Raw genomic sequence first — 21,245 nt, 5'->3', positions numbered from 1 at the left:
AAGCAACTGATGCTGTGCAAGCATATCAAGGGTGATACCCTTTTGTATGCTTAATAACGCAGAGATCTGAAAACTGCCTGACTTTGTGCTATCTGCAATGTTGGTCCCCAAGTTAATCGCAAGGTTAACAGCGTCCAACATGGCCGCCACATGTATTCTCGCACCTCCAGTGCCTTCCGCCGCCTCCTGGAACCGGACTGGCTACCCTATGGGTCTTAACCTATCGGGGCGCACCAGTAGGAATCAGCCGGCCCACCACTGAGGCCCGGCTACGGCACTTTATCTGCATTTGGCCCCTCCTGAATCTACTAACGCTATCTCAGCCATACTGCTTGCAACTGGGCCTATCCAACTTAACGTATGCCACTGCATATCAGTCAACCTTTTTCTGGACCATACTGACTTTAGTTCTAGATCCAACCGATCCACCAGTACTCCAAACGCTACGGTAACCAACACCATGGTACCCACAATAGGTGATGTAGGTTACCCTCTGGAACTAAACAATTTTAGCATATTCTCATCTATCTTTAATCACACTCAGAGCGCACCCAGAACTTATATACCTTGTGATTTCCTGCATAGAAACACCAGACTCTGTACGAGACTGACAAAATTATTAGAATCACCTGCCAATTTAACAACCGTCACTGCCCAAAAAAGTAAACACCTCCATAACACACAAATCATCTCACCAAAAAACTTGAATCATACTAATCTAGGTACTACATCCGAGAATGACAAACCTAACCAGAGAAAGCTCAAACAGAACAAACTCCACTACCCATCCCTAACGTGAGAAATTAACATTAATGCTTCTCCTAGCCCTTTGGCAGGTACTCATGATCCCAACCTTAAAGGGGCCCTAATAAACTGTAGGTCCTTAGTAGCCCATGCCTTAGAAGTAGCTGAATTGATTCAGGCAGGAAAGTATGATTTCCTTGCCATTGCGGAATCATGGCTACACCCCGCAGCAGGCCCAGCCCTTATGATTGCAGTGCCAGACAACTACATTATTCTCAGAGAAGATAGAACTGAAACCCGTGGAGGAGGCATAGCTATCATAGCCAAATCCAGTCTAGCAATGAGACTAGTTGCCCCCCTGGGTGTCAAATCCTGCGAATCCCTCATGGCTAAACTACTCTTTTCAAACGCCCAAACCCTCACTATCCACCAAATATATAGGCCCCCATGCCACGTTGGCACATTCGAGGAGGACATTTCTACTACGTTCTCGGACAACTTAAAAAATACCTCGCAGCTACTCCTACTTGGGGATCTGAACTTGGGATTTAATGACCCCAAAGACCAACAAGCAGCAGCTATAGCTAATGTCCCCACTGAACTTGGCTTCACGCAAAAAGTGACCCTACCAACTCATGAGAAAGGCAGAATACTTAACTGGGTGGCAGATCACAATTGTAATACCACCATCACTACCATCAACCCCCAGTCATGGACTGACCAATCCCTTATAGCATTCACATTGGATGCTAAAATCCCCCTGACCCATAACAACACTATCGCACCCCCTTTTCTAATGAGGAACAAAAAGAATATAACTGCTGATAGACTCCTACCCCTAATACTACCCACGCTCAACGCACTACCGGATACCATTGATCCGACGGCTCTAGTAAACAAATGTAACTAAGCCATGACAGAAGCTCTAGACACCATTGCCCCTCTAAAAAAATGAGGCAAAGCAAACCCAGAGCACATTTGAACGCCTGGTTCACCCTGCACCTTAAAACATTGAGAAAGTAAAAATGAAAACGTGAAGTAACTTGGAGGCAAGTACCTTCAGATGTAAATAAAGCAAACCTCATTAAGATCTCCACTAAGTACAAAAACGAAATACGGCACACCAAGAAGGAAACTTACAACAACAGGATCCTGCCAGCTAAATCAGGTACAAAGGAGCTGTTTGCTATCCTGAAAGAACTTGAAAATCCGATCTCCGTACCTGATAACTGTGTAAAGGATAAAAACCTGGTGTTCCCGATATACAGAAGGCCCTTCCAAACAAAATCTCCACTCTCCAGGTCAAAATCTCTAACAAAAAACTAACCATACCTAATACAACTACACAAGCCAGCTCGCCACCTACTCTACCTAAACCAGCACAACGCTTCATCTTTTATAAAGTTTCAATCCTCGATGTTGAAAAAATCATTCTATCTCTTAAACCTTCTAACTGTCAGGGAGATAAATGTCCTGCCCAAATTATAAAAGACGCAGCCAGAGATTTAGCACCATTCATCTCTAAACTCATTAATGCCTCATTCACTATGGGCATAATCTCAAGCAACCTAAAGGAATCCTGGGTTCTTCCGCTCCTAAAAAAACAATCTCTAGATCCTTCTATACCCACCAATTACAGGCCCATCACAACATTGCCATTCCTTCTAAAAATCTTAGACAGGGTGGCCTACCTCCAAATACAGAAATACCTCAAGCAGAACCAACTTCTAGGAGTCCGGCAATCAGGATTCAGGCCTCAGCATGACACTCAGACTGCACTAATCGACCTCAAGGCACAGGTTGACGAGCTGAGAGACAAAGGGAGATCTGCCTTACTACTCCTTCTGGATCTCTCAGCAGCGTTTGACTTGGTGGATCACAAGCTCCTTTATGACCATCTCGATTCAGCAGCACACTTTTCTCAGCATGCCATAGCCTGGATCCAGTCCTTCTTAAGCAGTAGAACGATGAGAGTCTTCTCGCTCACAGCAGCAGCAGACCCCATTCCCATCACATGTGGAGTTCCTCAGGGGTCATGTGTCTCCCCGACTATGTATAATATATTTATAAAGCTTCTTTTTGATGATCTGGATTATCTCGGTGTCACCTACACTAACTATGCAGATGACACCCAGATTCTGATACCTCTTACTGGGGATTATGATAAGGATTTGGCCTTGGTGAACAGAATTTACCTCATCATCTAGGCATAGATGGCACTCCATGGTCTATGCCTGAATGATGACAAAACAGAACTCATAATTCTGGGAACTACACCTAATATCAACAATCTTGGCCATAGATACACCTCCTTTGAAATATATGGCAACACTATCAAGGTCACCAAAGAGGTAAAAACCTTAGGTTTCTACCTGGATGCCAGCCTTACATTGGCCAAACAGGTAAATGCGATGGCATCTTCCACGGCCTATACATGTAAACTGATTAGAGTGGTCAAACCCTTCCTATCCACAAGCAGTAGCACTACACTGGCTATTGCGCTCATCCTGTCCAACCTGGACTATTGCAACACCCTATATCTTGGTTCCAATAAATACATCACATGAAAAATTGAAACTCTTCAGAACAACGCCCTGAGAGCAGCACTAGGAATAGCTAGAAAGGAACATATCTGTGAGGTAAGGAGGCAGAACAACTGGCTCTCCACCAACAATAAAGTCCTGCTAAAAACGGCTTCACTAACCTAGAAGTGCCTTAATAATGCGGCACCCCGTTATCTCGTAGACAGGATTAACAGAAAACCCTCGTACCGACCCACCAGAGCGGCCTACACAAACTGTCTGACAGTCCCAAGTTTCAAATTGACAAAAGTTGGAGGCAACAGCTTCCCAGTCAAAGCAGCCCAATTTTGGAACTCCTTACCCCCCTCTCTGAGGGCTAACCAAACCTACTCCAACTTCAGACTTAACATCATTAACTGGTTCAAAGAAAATGACCACTAACTATCAGAATTGACAAGATTACTACCAACTTTGACCTTTACAGCATTACTCCGAAATCTCACCTACCCATCGCCCTCATCTCTATTGTAAATAGAAACTCACACTCCTAACTAGACCGATCACCTCTCTGTCTCCTGTCCAACCTCTCTATGTGTTTATTTGTATTGTAAAACAAGGGGGGTCTGGGAATCTCTCTACCAGCACAAACACAGCCCAACGACCTGTTTGTGGGTGAGTAACCCCTGGGAGAGACTCTACCAAGTCTTTAGCTCACTGTCCCTTTCACAGAGAAGACATTTCCCTGCATATCAGTCTTTGTCCTGCCCAGGGGCAGTCCAGCACCGAAATACTAGGCAATTCTCCTCTGAGCAAGAGTACCAACAGCAACCCCATTCACGTGTTTCAGCCTTGTTGGGCATCATCAGTGAGGTGAAGCTGCGCCTCTCTAAGAACAGTGAGCAAGGGGTCCACGTCTGGATAGCCCTTTTAACTTAGGGTGAGACCCAAATTTAATTTATGCAAAACAAGGGGGAGTCTGGGAATCCCTCTAAAAGCACGAACACAGCCCAATGACCTGTTCTTGGGTGAGTAACCCCTGGGAGAGACTCTACCAAGTCTTTAGCTAACTATCCCTTTCACAGAGAAGAAATGTACCTGCATATCAGTCTTTGTCCTGCCCAGGGGCAGCCCAGCACCGAAATACTAGGCAATTCTCCTCTGAACAAGAGTACCAACAGCAACCCCATATACATGTTTCTGCCTTGTTGGGCATCATCAGTGAGGTGAAGCTGCGCCTCTCTAAGAACAGTGAGCAAGGGGTCCACATCTGGATTGCCCTTTTAACTTAGGGTGAGACCCAAAGTTAATTTATGCAAAACAAGGGGGGTCTGGGAATCTCTCTACCAGCACGAACACAGCCCAATGACCTGTTCTTGGGTGAGTAACCCCTGGGAGAGACTCTGCCAAGTCTTTAGCTCACTGTCCCTTTCCCAGAGAAGAAATATCCCTGCATATCAGTCTTTGTCCTGCCTAGGGGCAGTCCAGCACCGAAATACTAGGCAGTTCTCCTCTGAACAAGAGTACCAACAGCAACCCCATACACGTGTTTCAGCCTTGTTGGGCATCATCAGTGAGGTGAAGCTGCGCCTCTCTAAGCCTTTTGTATCATATCTATTTATTTATTTGTGTTCATTCATGCAGCTAACCTTTACATTTTACAGACACTCATCTCACTAATGTCTCACTTCAGCAGTACACAAAAATCCTGTATTGTTGATTTATTATTTTATGTCTTGGGTGCAAGTAACCTCTGGAGACAATATTAGTACATGCATGCTAATCAAATATGTTTGTTTGCTAATCAAGGCATTTTTAATTAGCAGACTCTGATAATCAATTTTTGAAAACGAATGTATGCCTTACAGAATGATATAAAGCTCATTGACGGGGCCAGACTAGGGCATACAATCAGTCCAGGCACCAATGAAAAAGTGGCCCCCAATTACACATTCAAATTCAATCAGTATCCGGAACTACCCAAGGTGGAAGGAGGTTGGTAAAATATGTTGCAAATAATGCATTGGTTAAAACTAGTGCACTAACATATGAAACTGGCCCACTCTGACCAGAAAAGTGGTCCATTCAGGCCAATAAAGCTAGTCCATGCTGCAATCACAGGCTGGCACTTCGAGCATGGCTCAATTGGTCACTCCAAGCCTGCTCGTTGGGCCACAGATCACTAAAGTCCAGCGATAGAACACCAATATTTGCCACCATTTCGATCACCTTGTTTGGCTCCATCCAGAAATTCATGGCCAAAAGAACAGCACCAAGGAAAAGACACAAATGATTCTAGGCTAATGTTATTGAAACATACCCAGATTTGGGTGTCATTGGTAAAAGAATACAAGTGAAGACCAAAGGACAAGATTAGGGTGATTAAAAGTAAACAGTAATATTCAATATTGAAAGGGAAGGAGCGAGGGAAACTCGACAGGGGAGGGGAGGTGACTGAGAGGGCCTAGGTAGTATTCCCAGACCATGTGTTCTGCCAGTAATTAGGAAAAGAAGGACAGCCCTGTGGCAACAAATCCCATGATGGCTAGACAGTCCAAGAGCTTTCTTTGCTTGACAATGTAGAATGTTTTGACAGGCCCAAAAGACTTAGATCACAAATACCGCAAACAACAGTCTCCACCAAAAAGCTCATCCAGCAATGCCACCATTACTAATCATGTTCCTTGGGCCAGTGGAAAACAATCTTCAAAGCGGGTCCATGGGGTTGTAGAATGTCATACATTTCTCTAGAAGTCAGGTCCAGGAAAGCAGCACAGCAATAGATATTACTCTAACTTATTGCACTTCAGAATGAAAAAAAACAACTGTAGGCTGAGATTCGTCCAAGATCTCTGCAACTTCATACTTTTCGTTACTTGTCAATCTCCAAAGGATGAACTCGGGCCGGTCACTGATGGTGGTGGAAGCAGGCCTTACACAGCACTCAGTGGAGATACTATGCATACACTTACATTCCTACCCAGGTAGAACATCAGAAGTCCTTAAACGTGTTGTATCACCCATATCTGTATACAGTATTGCCTTACAATCCAACCCTGTCCCCAATAACCTTCACAAAAGTATTATCCACTGTGGCATCCTTCTTAGATTTTGAAGGTGTTCGCATAGGCCAAGACACATGTGAAAGGTTTACAGGAATTGTGACCCAAGAGCAAGCTCTCTAAAGCCTTCATCCAGGGTTAGGCCATGTGCTCTTGCGCTGATGCACTGTCATACAGGCCAAATCCAGCCCATACCACACTCAGAGATGTTGGTTCACATGCAGGGCACGCATCTTGCGGAAGAATTCAAAGTTCTTCAAGAGTATCTCTCGGCTGTTAATGTTCAATCCTGGATGAAGAGATGGCAAAAGTTCAAACTCATTGTAGGGAAAAACACTAACAATTGCAGTCCATCTCAATTCCTCTTCTCTTGCAGGTCACACATTGGGTAAAAAGGTAAAAAGGCCTCGGCTTTCTCTTTGACAACCTAATGGCCTGCCACATCCTCACATCCCAACACTTCAGGTGAAGGTGGTCATGACTAGCATCTTTTTTCAACTTAGAAATTTGAGAGGGATTGTTGCTCTGCGCGTGTTGAACCTTACTGGTGGAGGCAGCCATCAATTCTAGGTTGGAATGTGCAAATGCCTTATAGGGTGGTTTGCCTTCAGTCGTCTTGGCCGAACTTCAGAGAACATAAAATGTGTCAATTCACCAGATTTGCAGAGAACAAGTGTTTTATAAACAGTCTTATGTGGCCTACAATTGCATCCATTAGCATGCACCAGCTATCGTGCAGATAAAAGCGTATGCCCAATACATCATTCAGAAGCTCTAGTCAACTACTTGTGAAGCCTCCTATGATAAAACTGAACTCTAAAGTACTGTGAAAGTTGGCGGTCCTAGCGGCTACGGTTTGGAGCGCTCTGCCACTCAAAGTACGATCACCTGCTTCCATGCTTCCCTTTTGATCACAACTGAAGACCTTCCTGTTCCTTTGGCCACTTGGTACATAGCGCCAAAAGGCCCAATGGGTTATTGGTGTGCTAAACAAATGCCTCAAATAAATAAATTAATCAATCATCTGCACAGCCCGCATGCACTTGCTCCAAGTGAAAAGGTTCTGTGTGCGCTTAACCAGCAGTGTCAGACCAGGCTACATTTGGCATGAGTCTCCAATTTGAAGCTGGATAACACTATCCAGCTAAGTCTGGTGCTCTCACGGGTGCTCAGTAACTGAGCTGTATGTTCATACGCCTCCTATTAGGAATCTGTATAGTTAAAGTTTATATTGAGCGTCAAATAATTAAGACTGTATTCTGTTCGCTATTGTAAACATAAAGGTTTTACTTCAATAAGTAGTTTGAGTATAACACTTTTCTTCCTGTGGCATAGGTATACTGGGAAGCATTTCCTGGGACACAATTTAGTCTACATTGTTTGCCTATGCATTTCGGAATACAATTCCTTCTTCAGGGCCTTAACACCTAATGTATGAAATCAGTAACATTTATACGTCAATATTAGACACAAACACAATCAAAAAGTTACATAACACGTGATTGAAACAGTTGTGATACATACTGTTAGCACATATGTATGACATTCGCAGGATTTCAAATATGTGAGAGAAAATATACATAAAACAAATTAGTTCATAGTACGACCCACTTAGTCCATGCTGAAATATTAGACCAAGCTAACAGAATTGAAGGTTTTTGATGTACCTTGTGACTATAAGTCCCGTGGATCTGTGCACAGGTGTATTTAAAAAGACATAAAAGAAAAACAGAAAAGAATGGAGTCAAAAGGTGAAAATTATGTGGCTCGCACTTCATAAATCTATATGTTGTCATAAGGTAATTCGGTTACGGTGTTAATGGAGGAGATCCTCCGTGTTACCTTGTGTTCAGAGTTGCCTTAGCTGCATAATATCAAGGCTGCAATAAATGTAGCATACATATTAAAGATTGTGTCAGTGACACATGCAGCATCAGATGTGAACAATAGAATCGGTGTGTTCACATTGTGTGAAAAAAAGGGAAAATGCTTACCAGAACGTGTAATGCGTTCAAAATGAAGTCCTGTCCGCCGCAGCCGAATACGCAGCTTTCTGAAGGAGAAAAAGATGTTTTCCTGGTTACCTAGGCGATCCTGTGAGGCGTCATGGTGCGTAGGCATGTGTGCCCACGCTCTGGCGCCTCACGTCCCGCATCTCCATGACAACGGGGGTACGGGTGGATAGGATCGCCCAGTGCGTGCCTGAGACGCACGGAGGAAAATATAAATATTGAAATACAAAGTTGGCGATCAAGGTATATGCTCACAGTAGGCCATTTATGTAAAAGAACAAGTTACTTACCAACTGGTAACGTTCTTTCCATTGGATGTTCCTCCAACGTATTCCTCATCTTAGATGTATTCCCTCCAGCTTTAGCTGCTTGGGAAAAAGAATTCTCGGCAGAGGGCGCCGTGCGTCGATGTCATCGAGTCAATGGGCCCTCGAAGGCCTCCGTCGAGGGTGACGTCATCGGGTGTATAAGTAGCACGTGCTGCGCCCGTTGGCCTCAGTTCTGTTTTTCCCACCTTCCTTATTGATTTCTCATTGTGTAGACTGTGTCGGCAGACAGGTATTTGCCTTGCGATAGTTAGAGTGGCAATAATCCGGAAAAATCTACTGAGGGGTAGGTTGGGAGGGCGATGAGGAATACGTTGGAGGAACATCCAATCGAAAGAACGTTACCAGTTGTTAAGTAACTTGTTCTTCGAGTGGATTGTGTCCTCCAACGTATTCCTCATCTTAGATAGACTCCCAAAGCAGTATGTACAATTTCTCTGGAGGAGGGGTTAGATTTTGTGATACCCTTAGATGGCTGAATATAGTACTGCTTCACCAAAATTCAGCTCCTTAGACTGGGAAGCATCCAGGCTATAGAATTTTGAAAAGGTATGCAGCGAGGACCAAGATGCTGCTTCACAAATGGACCTTATAGGAACACCTCTTTGTAGGGCCGTTGAAGAGGTGATGCCTCTGGTGGAATGAGCCCTTAAACCTTCTGGTGGGTCTTTTTGTACTAATCTGTAGCATTCTGAAATACAAAGCACAATCGAGCGTGATATTGTTTGTTTTGTCACTGACTGACCCAATCTTTTTCCTGTGTAGCCAATAAACAGTTGATTGTCCACTCTAAGCTTAGAAAGCCTAGAGATGTAAAATGCTTAAAGCTCTTTTCGGATCCAACCTGTGTAACCTTTCTTCCTCCTTACCAGGATGAGGTGGAGGATAGAATGCAGGTAAAACAATTCTCAGACTTAAATGAAAATCAGATACCACTTTTGGTAAAAATGAGGGTTTAACCTTCAACACAACTCTGTCCTTATGGAACACAGTATAGGGTGGCCCAGAAGACAGTGCCTGTAATTCGCTCACTCTTCTTGCAGATGTTAAAGCAACTAGGAAAGCAGTTTTCCATGTCAGTAATCTTAATGGACAAGTGTGCAAAGGCTCAAAAGGAGCACACATTAAGAATTTTAGTACCAGATTGAGATCCCAAATTCGCACTTGAAATGGGTAAGGAGGAAACACATTAGTGAGTCCTTTTAAGAATTGCACTATCAAAGGAATTTTGAAATAGGAGCATTCTTCCGACGAGCGCTTGAAGATGGAAAGCGCCGCAAGATAACCTTTAATGGTTCCAACATTTAGACCTCTATGTGCTAGGTTCAGGAGGAAGGACAGTACCTCCGGAATAGAACATAGAAAAGGATCGACATTCTTTTCTCTGCACCAGTTGCAAAACTTTTTCCAATGGCAACGGTATAGAGACTTTGTTGCTGGCCTTCTTGCCGAAAGCAACACCTCCATGGCGTCATCTGGAAGGTTCCAATCCTTTCAGATACCAAGCGTGAAGGTTGAGCGTTTTGACCTCTGGATGGAGAACCTGACCCTCCATTTGAGAGAGAAGGTTCTCTTGCTGAGGAAGACGTACTGGAGGAAAGATGGACATGTCTAGAAGGTCCGGGTACCACGTTCTCCTGGGTGGGTCCCGAATCGTCTCAGTCTCCTGATGACCTGAGGAATGACGGGAATCGGAGGGAACGCGTACAATAGTTGAAAATTCCTCTCCATCACAAACGCGTCCCCCAGGGCTCCTCTCGGGGGAAATTTCTTCGAGCAATACCTTTCGCACTTCGGTTGATTCCGGTTGATTCCGGTCACAAATAGGTCCACTTGAGGGGTTCCCCAGAGGGCGAAGATCTCTTGAATGATTTCCTGAGCCAGTTCCCATTCATGGGACAACGTGCTCTGCCTGCTCAGAGCGTCTGCCGTCATATTCTCTTCCCCGGCTAGGCGAACTGCCGTTAAAGAGATTCCTTCTTGAATTGCCCGATACCAGAGCTGCATTGCCTCTCTACACAGAGGTAGTGACCCTACACCTCCTCTTTTGTTTAGATAATGCATGGCCACTGTGTTGTCCGTCATTATCAGGACATTTCTTCCCTTGACAGATGGCAGATGACAGATGGCAGGAAAGCTTTCAGCGCTAGTCTGATTGCTCTCAGCTCCAGAAGGTTGATCTGTAGTTTGGACTCCGATGGAGACCAACGACCGCTGATTGTCAGATCGTTGGCATGAGCTACCCACCCCTTGAGTGAGGCGTCCGTCACTACTGTGATCTCCGGCCATGTTTGCCAAAAAAGTTCTCCCTTCAGGATATTCTCTGAACAAGTCCACCATAGAAGATCTTGACGAACCTTGGAATTTGGAGAAGATCCGTCATTCGACCTGAGAACTGGGACCACTGAGTCTTTAAAGCCCATTGAAGGGATCTCATTCTCAGACGTGCCTCTGGCACCAGAAAGATGCAGGATGCCATGGGGCCGAGTAACCTTAAGAAGTCATAGGCCTGAAGATTATGGGCATTTTGGAATTTGGAAACCATCTGAAGAATGTCTTGAGCCCTCGACCTGGGAGACAAGCTCTTTCCCAGGGATGTGTCTAATACAGCTCCTATATATTGGAGCCGTTGACAAGGTGTCATTTGTGACGTCTTGAAATTGAGGGAGAAGCCCAGTCTGTGGAGGAAGTGGCAGGTGACTTTCAGGTGATCTAGTGCCTGTTTGGCAGAACGTGCTCTGATCAGCCAATCGTCCAGGTAGGGGTAGAAGTGAATCCCCCCTCTCCTGAGGTGCGCTGCCACCACTACCATCAGTTTGGTGAAGACCCTCGGGGCGGAGGTCAATCCGAATGGCAGGACTGGAAACCGATAGTGTGAGTCGTCGAATACGAACCTCAGGTATTTTCTGTGCTTGAGATGAATCGGCACATGAAAATAAGCATCCTGGAGGTCCAATGACACCAACCAATCCTGGAGTTGAAGGGCCTGAAGGATCTGAGAAAGGGTAACCAGCTTGAACTTGTCTTTTCTGAGGAACTTGTTCAAGTTTCTTAAGTCCAGGATGGGTCTCAGTCCTCCGTCCTTTTTGGGTATCAAAAAATACGGGGAGTACCATCCCTTGTTCCTCGCCGCTGCAGGTACTAGTTCTATAGCATCTTTCTCCAGCAGGGTTAAAACCTCCTGCTGTAGGAGCGGGTCTGAAAACTTCAAAGGGTGTCTCCTTGGTGGATTGCTTTGAGGTTGCGTTAGAAAAGGAAGGCAGTAACCTTGAGCTGTTATTTCTAGAGCCCAAACATCTGAAGTAATGGCTCGCCATTCTTGCAGATGCTGTGACAGCCTGCCTCCTACAGATGTCTTGTGATGCAAGTCCTCAAAGTGGTTTTGAGGCGGTTGCTGTAGCCGCTGATGGCAGAGAGGCTGTAGCTGTAGCTGGCTTTGCACGTTTTCCTCGTCCACCGCGCGTGGCCTTTCTCTGGCTCCTTTGACTGGCCATTCCTCTCGCCATTCCATATGAGGAGTAGTAACAATAGGATTGTCCCCTCCAAGATTGACCTGGTGCACGAAAAGGCTGAGGTTGCCTGATGGCAGCTCCCAAAGACTTGGCAGCTGCTTTTGAGGTCTGCAACCTCTCACGGCTCTCGTCAGCCTTGCTGCCAAAAAGGTGAGACCCGTCAAAGGACATGTTCAGGAGACGGTCCTGCACGTCTGGTGCGAAACCCGACTTCCTTAACCATGCAAATCTGCGCATTACCGTGCTAGTGCCCATGGACCTGCTCACACTATCTACAGTGTCCAATCCAGATTCAAGGGATTCCTGCATAGCCTCCATTCCATCTCTAACGATGGCTAGGAATCCTTCCCTTTCGTCCCCTTCTGGTATGTGCTCCACCGCCATCGCAATGCACTCCCACAGAGCGTACGAAAACGTTGCCAAGGCACATGTGGAGTTGGCTGATTTTAACGCCATACTTCCAGCTGAAAATACCTTCCGTGCCAGCCATCAACATGCTTATCGTCCCTGTCCGGAGGGATAGAAGGGTACGCCAGTTTGTTAGAAGCTGTGGTTGCCTGTATGACCAAACTCTCGGGAGTGGGATGTTTAGACAGATAGCCGGGGTCACTACTGGCAGGGCAGTATTTTGAAGTAAGGGATTTATTCACTGGTGGAATCGAATCCGGAGTCTCCCAATTTTTGGCCACCCTATTTTGCAAGGCTACGTGAAAAGGTAGTATTGGGTCTTCAGTAGGACCATGATCCAATATGTCTGTTAGATCATCTTGAATGAATAGGGATGGAGGTCTGGTCCATCCTAAATAATCTATTACTTTTGTCATTAGCTGACGGTATGACGGACTGGCATGTTCTCCAAAGTCATTTTTAGGAGATGTACCAATACCACTCGCATTGTGCAGTGATTCAACCAAATCCCTCATCCTGCTTTCTTCTGAAATCAGGCTTTCTGGGACATTTGGGGTGCCATATTCTAGCCCAAAAGGTACATTCTCCTCATCAGATTTCTCCTGTTCCACAAAAATGGAGGTCAGGGACTTGAAAAACTCCTTCCTAGGAAGAGGTTTGAAAACCTTTCTGGGAGAGGTGGAGGAGGAGTATTAATGGGTCCTGAAGGCATCACAGGTCTTGTAGCCTTCTCTTTCCCTTTTTCTGGCTGATTTTGCCGAACTGGAGGTTTCGGCGTTGAGGGCTTCAGGGTCGACAAAGGCGTCAATGGCGTCGGTGGCGTTGGCGTAATACCCGTCTTTGACGGCGCCGGCTTCGAGGGCGTCAAGGCGCTCTTCGAAGACTTGCCCTTCGAGGTGTGTTCGGTCTCGGACGCCGTCGGTGACTTCGAGCGGTCGACTCGACTCGAGTGGCTTTTCTTGCTCGGCGTCCTAGAAGGTTCTCTATCCTTCCTCTTTCGATCACCCGGGCTCGAGGGCGCGCGAGTGTCGGAGTGATGACGCTGCCGGCCGGATGATGAACGTTTAGTGGGACATTTCATCTTTTTTGGGGATTCATCTGAGGACGAGGTGGAGGGGGACCTGTGGCGCCGTTTCTTCGATTTTTTTCATCGAAGACCACAAGCGATGGGAATCGCTTCGGGATCTGTACCGATGCCTTTCGCGTCAAGGAGATTTCTCCTCACGGGATCTCGACTCGACACTCGAGGCTTTACGGTCGGATTTACGACCTACCTGTAGTTTTCCCCTCCTCTCCTGCAAGGCCTTCCCTGTCATCGCCTGACACTTCGTACAGGCCTCCATGTCGTGGTCTTCTCCGAGGCACCACAAACACTCTCGGTGCGGGTCTGTAATCAACATTTTTAGACCGCACGACTTGGACTTTTTGAAACATGATCTCGGGGTTGTAGTCGGCGTCGATGATGAGGACATATTCGTTATTTACTATTTCTTCACAGAACTCGAGGCGCCGAATCTCCGAAGCAACGTATACTGCGGAAAAACGGAACTGAGGCCAATGGGCACCACATGTGCTACTTATACACACAATGACATCACCCTCGACGGAGGCCTTCAAGGGACCATCGACTCGACGACATCGACGCACGGCGCCCTCTGCCGAGACATTTTTTTTCGAAGCAGCTAAAGCTGGATGGAAAACATCTAAGATGAGGAATACGTTGGAGGACACAATCCACTCGAATGGTGAACTATTTGAAAAAGCCAACGTTAGTGTATACAGTGCATGGAAAATGAGCGCTGTGTACATGTTGTTCAGGAGTTGCGTAAGGATAATGGATAAATAACACTTTGTGTGAGGCACTGTGCTGCAAGTAAGTCTAAGCACAGAGTGAGCAGGAATATGCGCATGCGCATATGTTGTACTGAAGATCAGGAAAAAAGAAAGCCTGACTTGTTTGTAGAATGAGACATGTGCGTTATTGTCTACAACATGATAGATACTTCGAAATAGAGGTAAACCTAAGAATTAAAGGTTAAGGTAACTGACATGTATATTATGTGATGGACCTAGGTGATGTCTAAAAATAGTACAGAAATTGAATGGGAAAGTATAAGTCACAATTATTGTGTGATAAATTCACAATCTGGGCACTGATCAAAGTAGAGATCTGCAAACGTATACATATATTGCTGATTCAATTCATCTAGCAGTACCTGAATGTTCCATATGGGAGTACCTAAGTGTTTAAGACACATGCCATTATCTTGTAACCGCCCCAAGCAGGTTCAAAGAGAATTATGCACATACCAAAATTGTTCAAACAAAAAGAAGGGGAAGATATACAATCATCTTCATAGGTAACATGACCAGTTAATTTCTTCATTGAGTCCCTTAGGGGTGAGTGTCCCTAAGTATTCGATCCAGAAACATTCTCTTCTGTCCATGCGTTTTTGTAAATTCTCGTGTGGTTCGTTCTCATAAATCACTTCCAATATAAAGAACCTAATTTGAGCCAAGTTATGTCTCTCGTTTGTCCAATGTCTGGCTACTGCAGAGTTAAGAGTTCTTATTACGTATACAGGACCAATGCTCATTCCTTCGTATTTTGGCTTTTCTTCGCGATTGACCTACATACTATAGTCCACATGGACACTTAATTCCATATATTATATTCGTGGTTTCACATGTCGCAAAATGTTTCCGCGCTATTCTTTCACCAGTGTTCGGGTGATTGATGCTATGTCCTTTCTGTACATAGCTGCAGTTGCTGCATTGTAAGCAAGGAAATGTTCCTCTGCGTTTTGTCTCCACTCTTTTATTCTTAGGGCGTGTCTGTACAAGACAGTCTCTGAAGTTTTTACTGCGTTGATAGGGAAAAGTGGGTAAATCTCTAAATAGATGTTCAATCTTTGGGTCCCATGTTAACCACCTGCCAATGCCTTTTGATTGTAGATTTGATCCGATTACTTTGTGCAGAATATCTTAATACAAACACCAGTGGGGGCTCAGGTTTCAATTTCCTTGGTGCTGACATCAGTTCTTCTCGATTCTGGAGATCCACTTTGGTCTTAGCCACTATAATCTCTGCTTCTTTGTATCCCCTTTTGCTGAATTTTTCCCCCATTTTTGCGAGTTCAGTGGTGTAATCTGTAGGGTCACTTATGATGCGTTTCACCCTAAGCATTTGGTTATAGGGTAAATTGCGTATCAGACTAGGTTGATGGAAACTTAGTCTATGTAATAAGTTATTGTGGTCTGTTGCTTTGGTGTAAATATTTGTTTCATAGCCGTTAGCTGTTGATTGGATATCCACATCAAGAAAATGTATGTTAGTTAAAGAACGTTCTTGTGTGAATTGAATCCTCTGGTCGATGGTGTTGAGATATTCAAAGAATTCTTCCAACTTTTCTTCTGAAGATGTCATCAATATCCTGAAGATGTCATCAATGTAGCGTATCCATGTGGCTAGGTGCAGTTGCCATACGAGGTTACTAAGGACATGATCTGTTTCAAATGTGTGCATAAATGTGTTCGCATAAGCTGGTGCCATAGTGGCACCCATGGATGTTCCGGCGATTTGTAAGTACAATTGTTTGTTGTACTGGAAATATGAATTTTTTTATATGAAATGTAATAGTATGATGATGAATTCTTTCTCAGCTTCAATCTCACCAGTGTTCAGTAATAACCACTCAATGGCCTGAATTCCCAAGTCATGCGGAACAGAAGTGTATACATTTTTAACATCAATAGTAAACAGTATGTGAGTTGGGGAGTACGGTATTGTGCTGAGGCGTTGTAGAAAGTGTGTTGTATCTTTGATGTATGTTGATGTTTGTTGAATTAAGGGTTGTAAGAAGTAATCCACATATTTTCCTATTTGTTGTAGTACACTATTGATTCCGGCCACAATTGGCCTACCTGGTGGGTTCTCTGAGTCTTTATGAACCTTTGGGAGTGTATAAAAGTTTGGTATCCGTGGGTTGGGATTGTAAAGAAATGTGTAGGTATGGTGATTGATCCATCCATTCTTCTCTGCCCCGTCCAAGCTTTTTTCCAAATCTTGCATGACTGATATTGTTGGATAGTTGTTAAGTACTGTGTAAGTGTTAGTGTCGACAAGTTGTCTTTTGCACTCTTTATCATAGTCCTCTGAATTCAGAATAACTAGTGCACCGCCTTTGTCTGCTGGTCTGATCGTTATTGTTTCCTCTCCATATAAGTTTCTGAGTATTGCTAATTCATGCGGTTGTAGATTTTTCCATTTGGTACTTGAGAAATTAATTAACATTTGGCATGAGCACATATTCTCAAAATTGAATTCACACTTTCAAAAGAGAAAAAGTAATTATTGTCTAAGAATTCCCAAAAATGGGCCTTTAAAGCCATTTCACAGATCTAGTGTTTGCAGGATCTGGGCATGAAGCATTTTCCGAATTTGCGGAGGGCAGTGCACTTCTTTCCGGCCCCCTACCCCCACACCACCCTGGAGGTGGCGAAGTCCCTTTTACGATTGTGCATATTTTCTCAGAAGTCTGAGTATCCCCCACGCTGTACTTGGCTTGGCAAGGCCACTTGTCTTGAACTGAACATGTGTATGTTGCTTTGCTATGTTGCTTTTCAAAATACTGCAGGGGAAAGCAGGGGAAGATAAGGGACAAGCCATATGATTTGAATGTTTGCATATCAATACATGTGTACATTAACATCTTCTACATGTAGGCAATCATCTTCACCTACATTTCAATTATTGTATTGTATTGTAGTTGTCATTTATATAATACCATTTATCATTATTATAGCCTCAAGGCACTGGAATTAGATGAAAACAGTCCCAATCCGTTTTGTTTTCAGGAAAAGATTGACATCATAAGTGTTACTGCAACTCTTCCATGTATTTCCTACACAGATCATCGCCCCACCTGAGCGCAAGTACTCGGTCTGGATTGGGGGCTCCATCCTGGCGTCCCTGTCCACCTTCCAGCAGATGTGGATCAGCAAGCAGGAGTACGACGAGTCTGGCCCTTCCATCGTGCACCGTAAATGCTTCTAAATGGCTGCTATACCGTCACCGAAAAACAAATAAAAGAATTACAGCACACTCACTTATTATGCATATTTCTTTTTTTGTTAGAAGTCTTTATTGGAGGTTGAAAACATGGGATAAGAAAGTGGTGGCCACGCTGTTGTGGGTCTCTGCACCTTTAAGGGAGAGATCAGGGCACTGGCGGGAAGCAGGAGCGAGAGGGAGGAAAGGGAGGAGCTAGAAAGGAAAATGGGCCGTTTCAATGAAAAAGTTAAATAAAGTGGAGATGCCATCCATTCCACTGGTGTCGAGTCCTTTCTTGGCGAGTAAGACTCGCAAAACACACACTGTAAAGTTTCTCTCATGCTTATAGTGTGCATCAGCTCTTAGTACAGCCTTATCTTTGTACATGAAACATTATTTGGTGTTACTGATTTCGACGGCTTTCGTCCCATGAAAGAGCATGCCCTCGCTGCATACGACCAATCAGACCTGCACACAGGTGGAAAGTCGCAGACCAAATTATTGTTTGCATTTGTATTTATTTTAATTTATAGAGTGCCTTCGCCAATGCGCTGTGCATTAGAACAAAAATGGTACAAAAAAATCAGACAATGGGCCTCATTATGAGTTTGCCGGTCCAGATACAACGGTACCGGTAAACTTGCCGGTACCATTGTATCCGGACCGGCAAACTCTGAGTTGTGCTCGCGGGTGCCTTTCATTCCACCAGGTCAGACCTGGAATGAAAGGCACCCGCGAGCACAGCTTGCCTGTAGCACAGGCACCGTAATGATTGGTGCCGTTGCTACAGGCATCCTCATTTCCATTGAGAGCTATGGGGCTCAAATGGGAATGGGGATCACCTGATTCCGCCCCCCGCGAATGGGCAATTACAGGGTCTGGCGGGCCTGGAATCCCCGGTAATTGCCCTTTCGCGCGTGCCAGATTCTTTTCGTAAGTTCGGAGGTAACCTGCCTGTATTACAGGCATGGCTACCTCCACATTTGTAATGAGGCCAGTAAACAACGTCATAGCAGAAGGTTGAAAGAAGAGACTTTAAGAAGAAAGAAGATGCATTTTTAGATGCTAACGAAAAACGTGAAGGGAGATGGATGCACGAATATCAGGTTGATAGAGCATTCCAAGACTTGGGGGCAAGTGTGTTCACTCTTCAAAGAATATTTTAGCATTTTTGTGTCTTTATCCTTTAATACTTAGTATCATAATAGCCTCATACTTTGTTTTAGAAGAACACTTTTTATGGCTTAAGTACCATTGAAAAAATATAAAGACATTCTGAAAACCTGCCAAACACTTCTTCAACAAGAATTCGGGTGTACATTTGAAAAAAAGAAAGGTAAAATACATTAGTATTTTGCAAGCATGCCTCACCGTGTGTTTAACGAACTGTGTATTTCAAATATACCCAGTTTAATAAAATGTTCACTGGTTTTTGCAATATTTCGCAAGACTTGTGTGGGATGCAACTTACCTAAAATGTTCAAACTCAGAAATACCATTGAACGATTAACACATGGACTAGATGTGTCCCCTATATATCTACACTTTATCAGGGGGGAACAATTATTTAAAAAAAAAACATCCATTTAAGGGTCAGATTCAAGGATTTTGTGTGTTGAAAGATGACTTTGCGCACGTTTCAGCACGGAAAAAAGTCCTTTTATTGATTTATGGATTGGGCGTTGCATGTATTTTAAGGATTTAGCGTGAGTCCATCACGTCTTTGCGTGAAGTCGAGCACTTTGCACGATACTCCATACACAGTGTGGGACAGGCTATGCAAATAAATAAATAGGGGGCGGAAAATGCATATTCCCCATTCTCCCGGCAAAATGAGGACGAACAAGGAATAAAGTGGGCATGTTTAGGGGCGGGCCACATGAGAAATCGCACACCCAGTCAAGCGCAACCCCAACCGAATTCATGGATTTCAACATGTAACTTTGCGTCAGGGAAAGTCACACACAAACCATGTAATCTTACCACCACATGATAAGAGGCGCAAAGTACTAATCGCATAGGAACCAACACAAAAGGGCAACGTTTACATAGCAATTTAGGGGTGATGGCATGTAGTTGAGGTGCTGCTTGGAGTTTGGGGTGATCGCTTGAATATTAGCGAGGTGATGCCATGAATTACGGGGATGCATTCACAGGTTAACCGTGCGCTGCCTTGAGTTACAGGAAATGGTACACAGATTATCGGGGTGCACTTTAGGGTTCGTACGCAGTATCGCCAGGGTACTGCCTTGGTTGTCAGGGTCAGCCAGCAATATTGCCGGGGTGCTTGATAGTGGGCATAAGGTAGGTGCAAAGGTTGGTATATGTCACTGGTTTTGGTTTGCGTGGGGGCGTATGGTGGGCGTTCCAGGCACTACTTGCTCTTAGGGTTACTTCGCGGTTAAAATTCAATGAATACTCAGAACACACAAAGCATACTTTTGCACACAGGTATACACAAAGTTGTTTTACGTGCAAAGTACTTTGCAGGGTTTTTGCGCATTTTCTATGCATCGTCCCTATATGTCTTATATTTAGGGCGGGCCCATTAAACTTGCACACTCTTAACAAAATTTGTTTGCTTCAAATTTCATCAGAATCTACCAAACCAAAAAAAAAACATTGCCACACTTTACTCCAGATTAGTTGGGCCAGAACATCATTCCGTGGGTCCTTCTTAATGTCAGATCTGTGCTAAATAGATGTGATGCTATTTTTGACCTCATAACTGATCATAAAGGTGATGTTTTATTTATTACAGAGACATAGTTATCAGATGCTGCTCAGGCTAGTGTACATCTGGTAGTTGTAGATAACTATTCAGTGAAATGTGTTAACAGACAAATGCGCGGAGGTGGGGGCATTGTGCAACTCTTCGCTTCTGAGCTTAGTCACTCATTTTGCGGAATGTTTGTGGGATGTAGGATCACAAATGTGCATCTTCTCTATGTTACTTTTGCCTTCTAATTCATTTAAAGTTTTCCTGGGTTATCGGCCTCCAGGCCTGGCCACCCAGTTTTGGGCTTGTTTGGATTAATTTCTAGCTTCTACTTTTGTGAGCTATATTACATTTTTGGTTTTGGGAGATTTTAATATTTGCCATAAATGTCTTCTTCCATCTCACTCCATTAAACTCGGAGATCTTCTACATCATCATGTGTTAACCTCAGTAGTTGCCATGTCTTCTAATTAGGCTGGCCACTTCCTTGATCTCATCACTCATAGGCACCTCACTATTATGGGCAATACTACAATACCAGTATCAGGTTTTTTACTCTCTGGTTTACATTTAAAGACTCATGCTCTTTTGCAACTAGATCTAAAAAGGTGCTGCTCAATAATTCTCCTCATTCCCTGCAAGATACTTTAACTGCTCCGGAATTGGAGGCTAATTTTGAGAAATACATAGAGCATTGTTTCTCTGGGTTGCCATCTTTAGTTGATGAAATGGCCCCCTTTAAGAGGGTCATTTACCAGGGTAGGTTTAAACATTGGTATGCTCCCAGTCTAAAATCACTCAAACAAGAGGTTAGAAAGAAAGAGAAAAGTGGTGCCATGAGAAAGATTCTGCATCGTGCTCGCTACCACACAACGCCCACAGGGCCTATC

General features: G+C 44.3%; 1 protein-coding gene across 1 annotated transcript in view; it reads left to right on the top strand.

Moving 5' to 3' along the window:
* The window catches only part of LOC138566027 (actin, cytoplasmic 3-like), an 87,503-nt gene extending 69,820 nt beyond the window's left edge, over window positions 1-17,683 (top strand). The window contains exon 5 of the mRNA XM_069643081.1: window positions 17,496-17,683. Coding sequence (XP_069499182.1) covers window positions 17,496-17,639 — 144 coding nt within the window. The 3' untranslated portion in view covers window positions 17,640-17,683. The remainder of the gene's footprint in view (window positions 1-17,495) is intronic.
* The last annotated feature ends 3,562 nt before the right edge of the window (window positions 17,684-21,245 follow it).

The sequence above is a fragment of the Ambystoma mexicanum genome, chromosome 2p (genome assembly GCF_040938575.1).
Source record: "Ambystoma mexicanum isolate Mex_15411 chromosome 2p, UKY_AmexF1_1, whole genome shotgun sequence".
Lineage (NCBI taxonomy): Eukaryota > Metazoa > Chordata > Amphibia > Caudata > Ambystomatidae > Ambystoma > Ambystoma mexicanum.
Note: the sequence above shows the minus strand (reverse complement) of the source record. Positions and strands in the feature narration are given on the sequence as shown.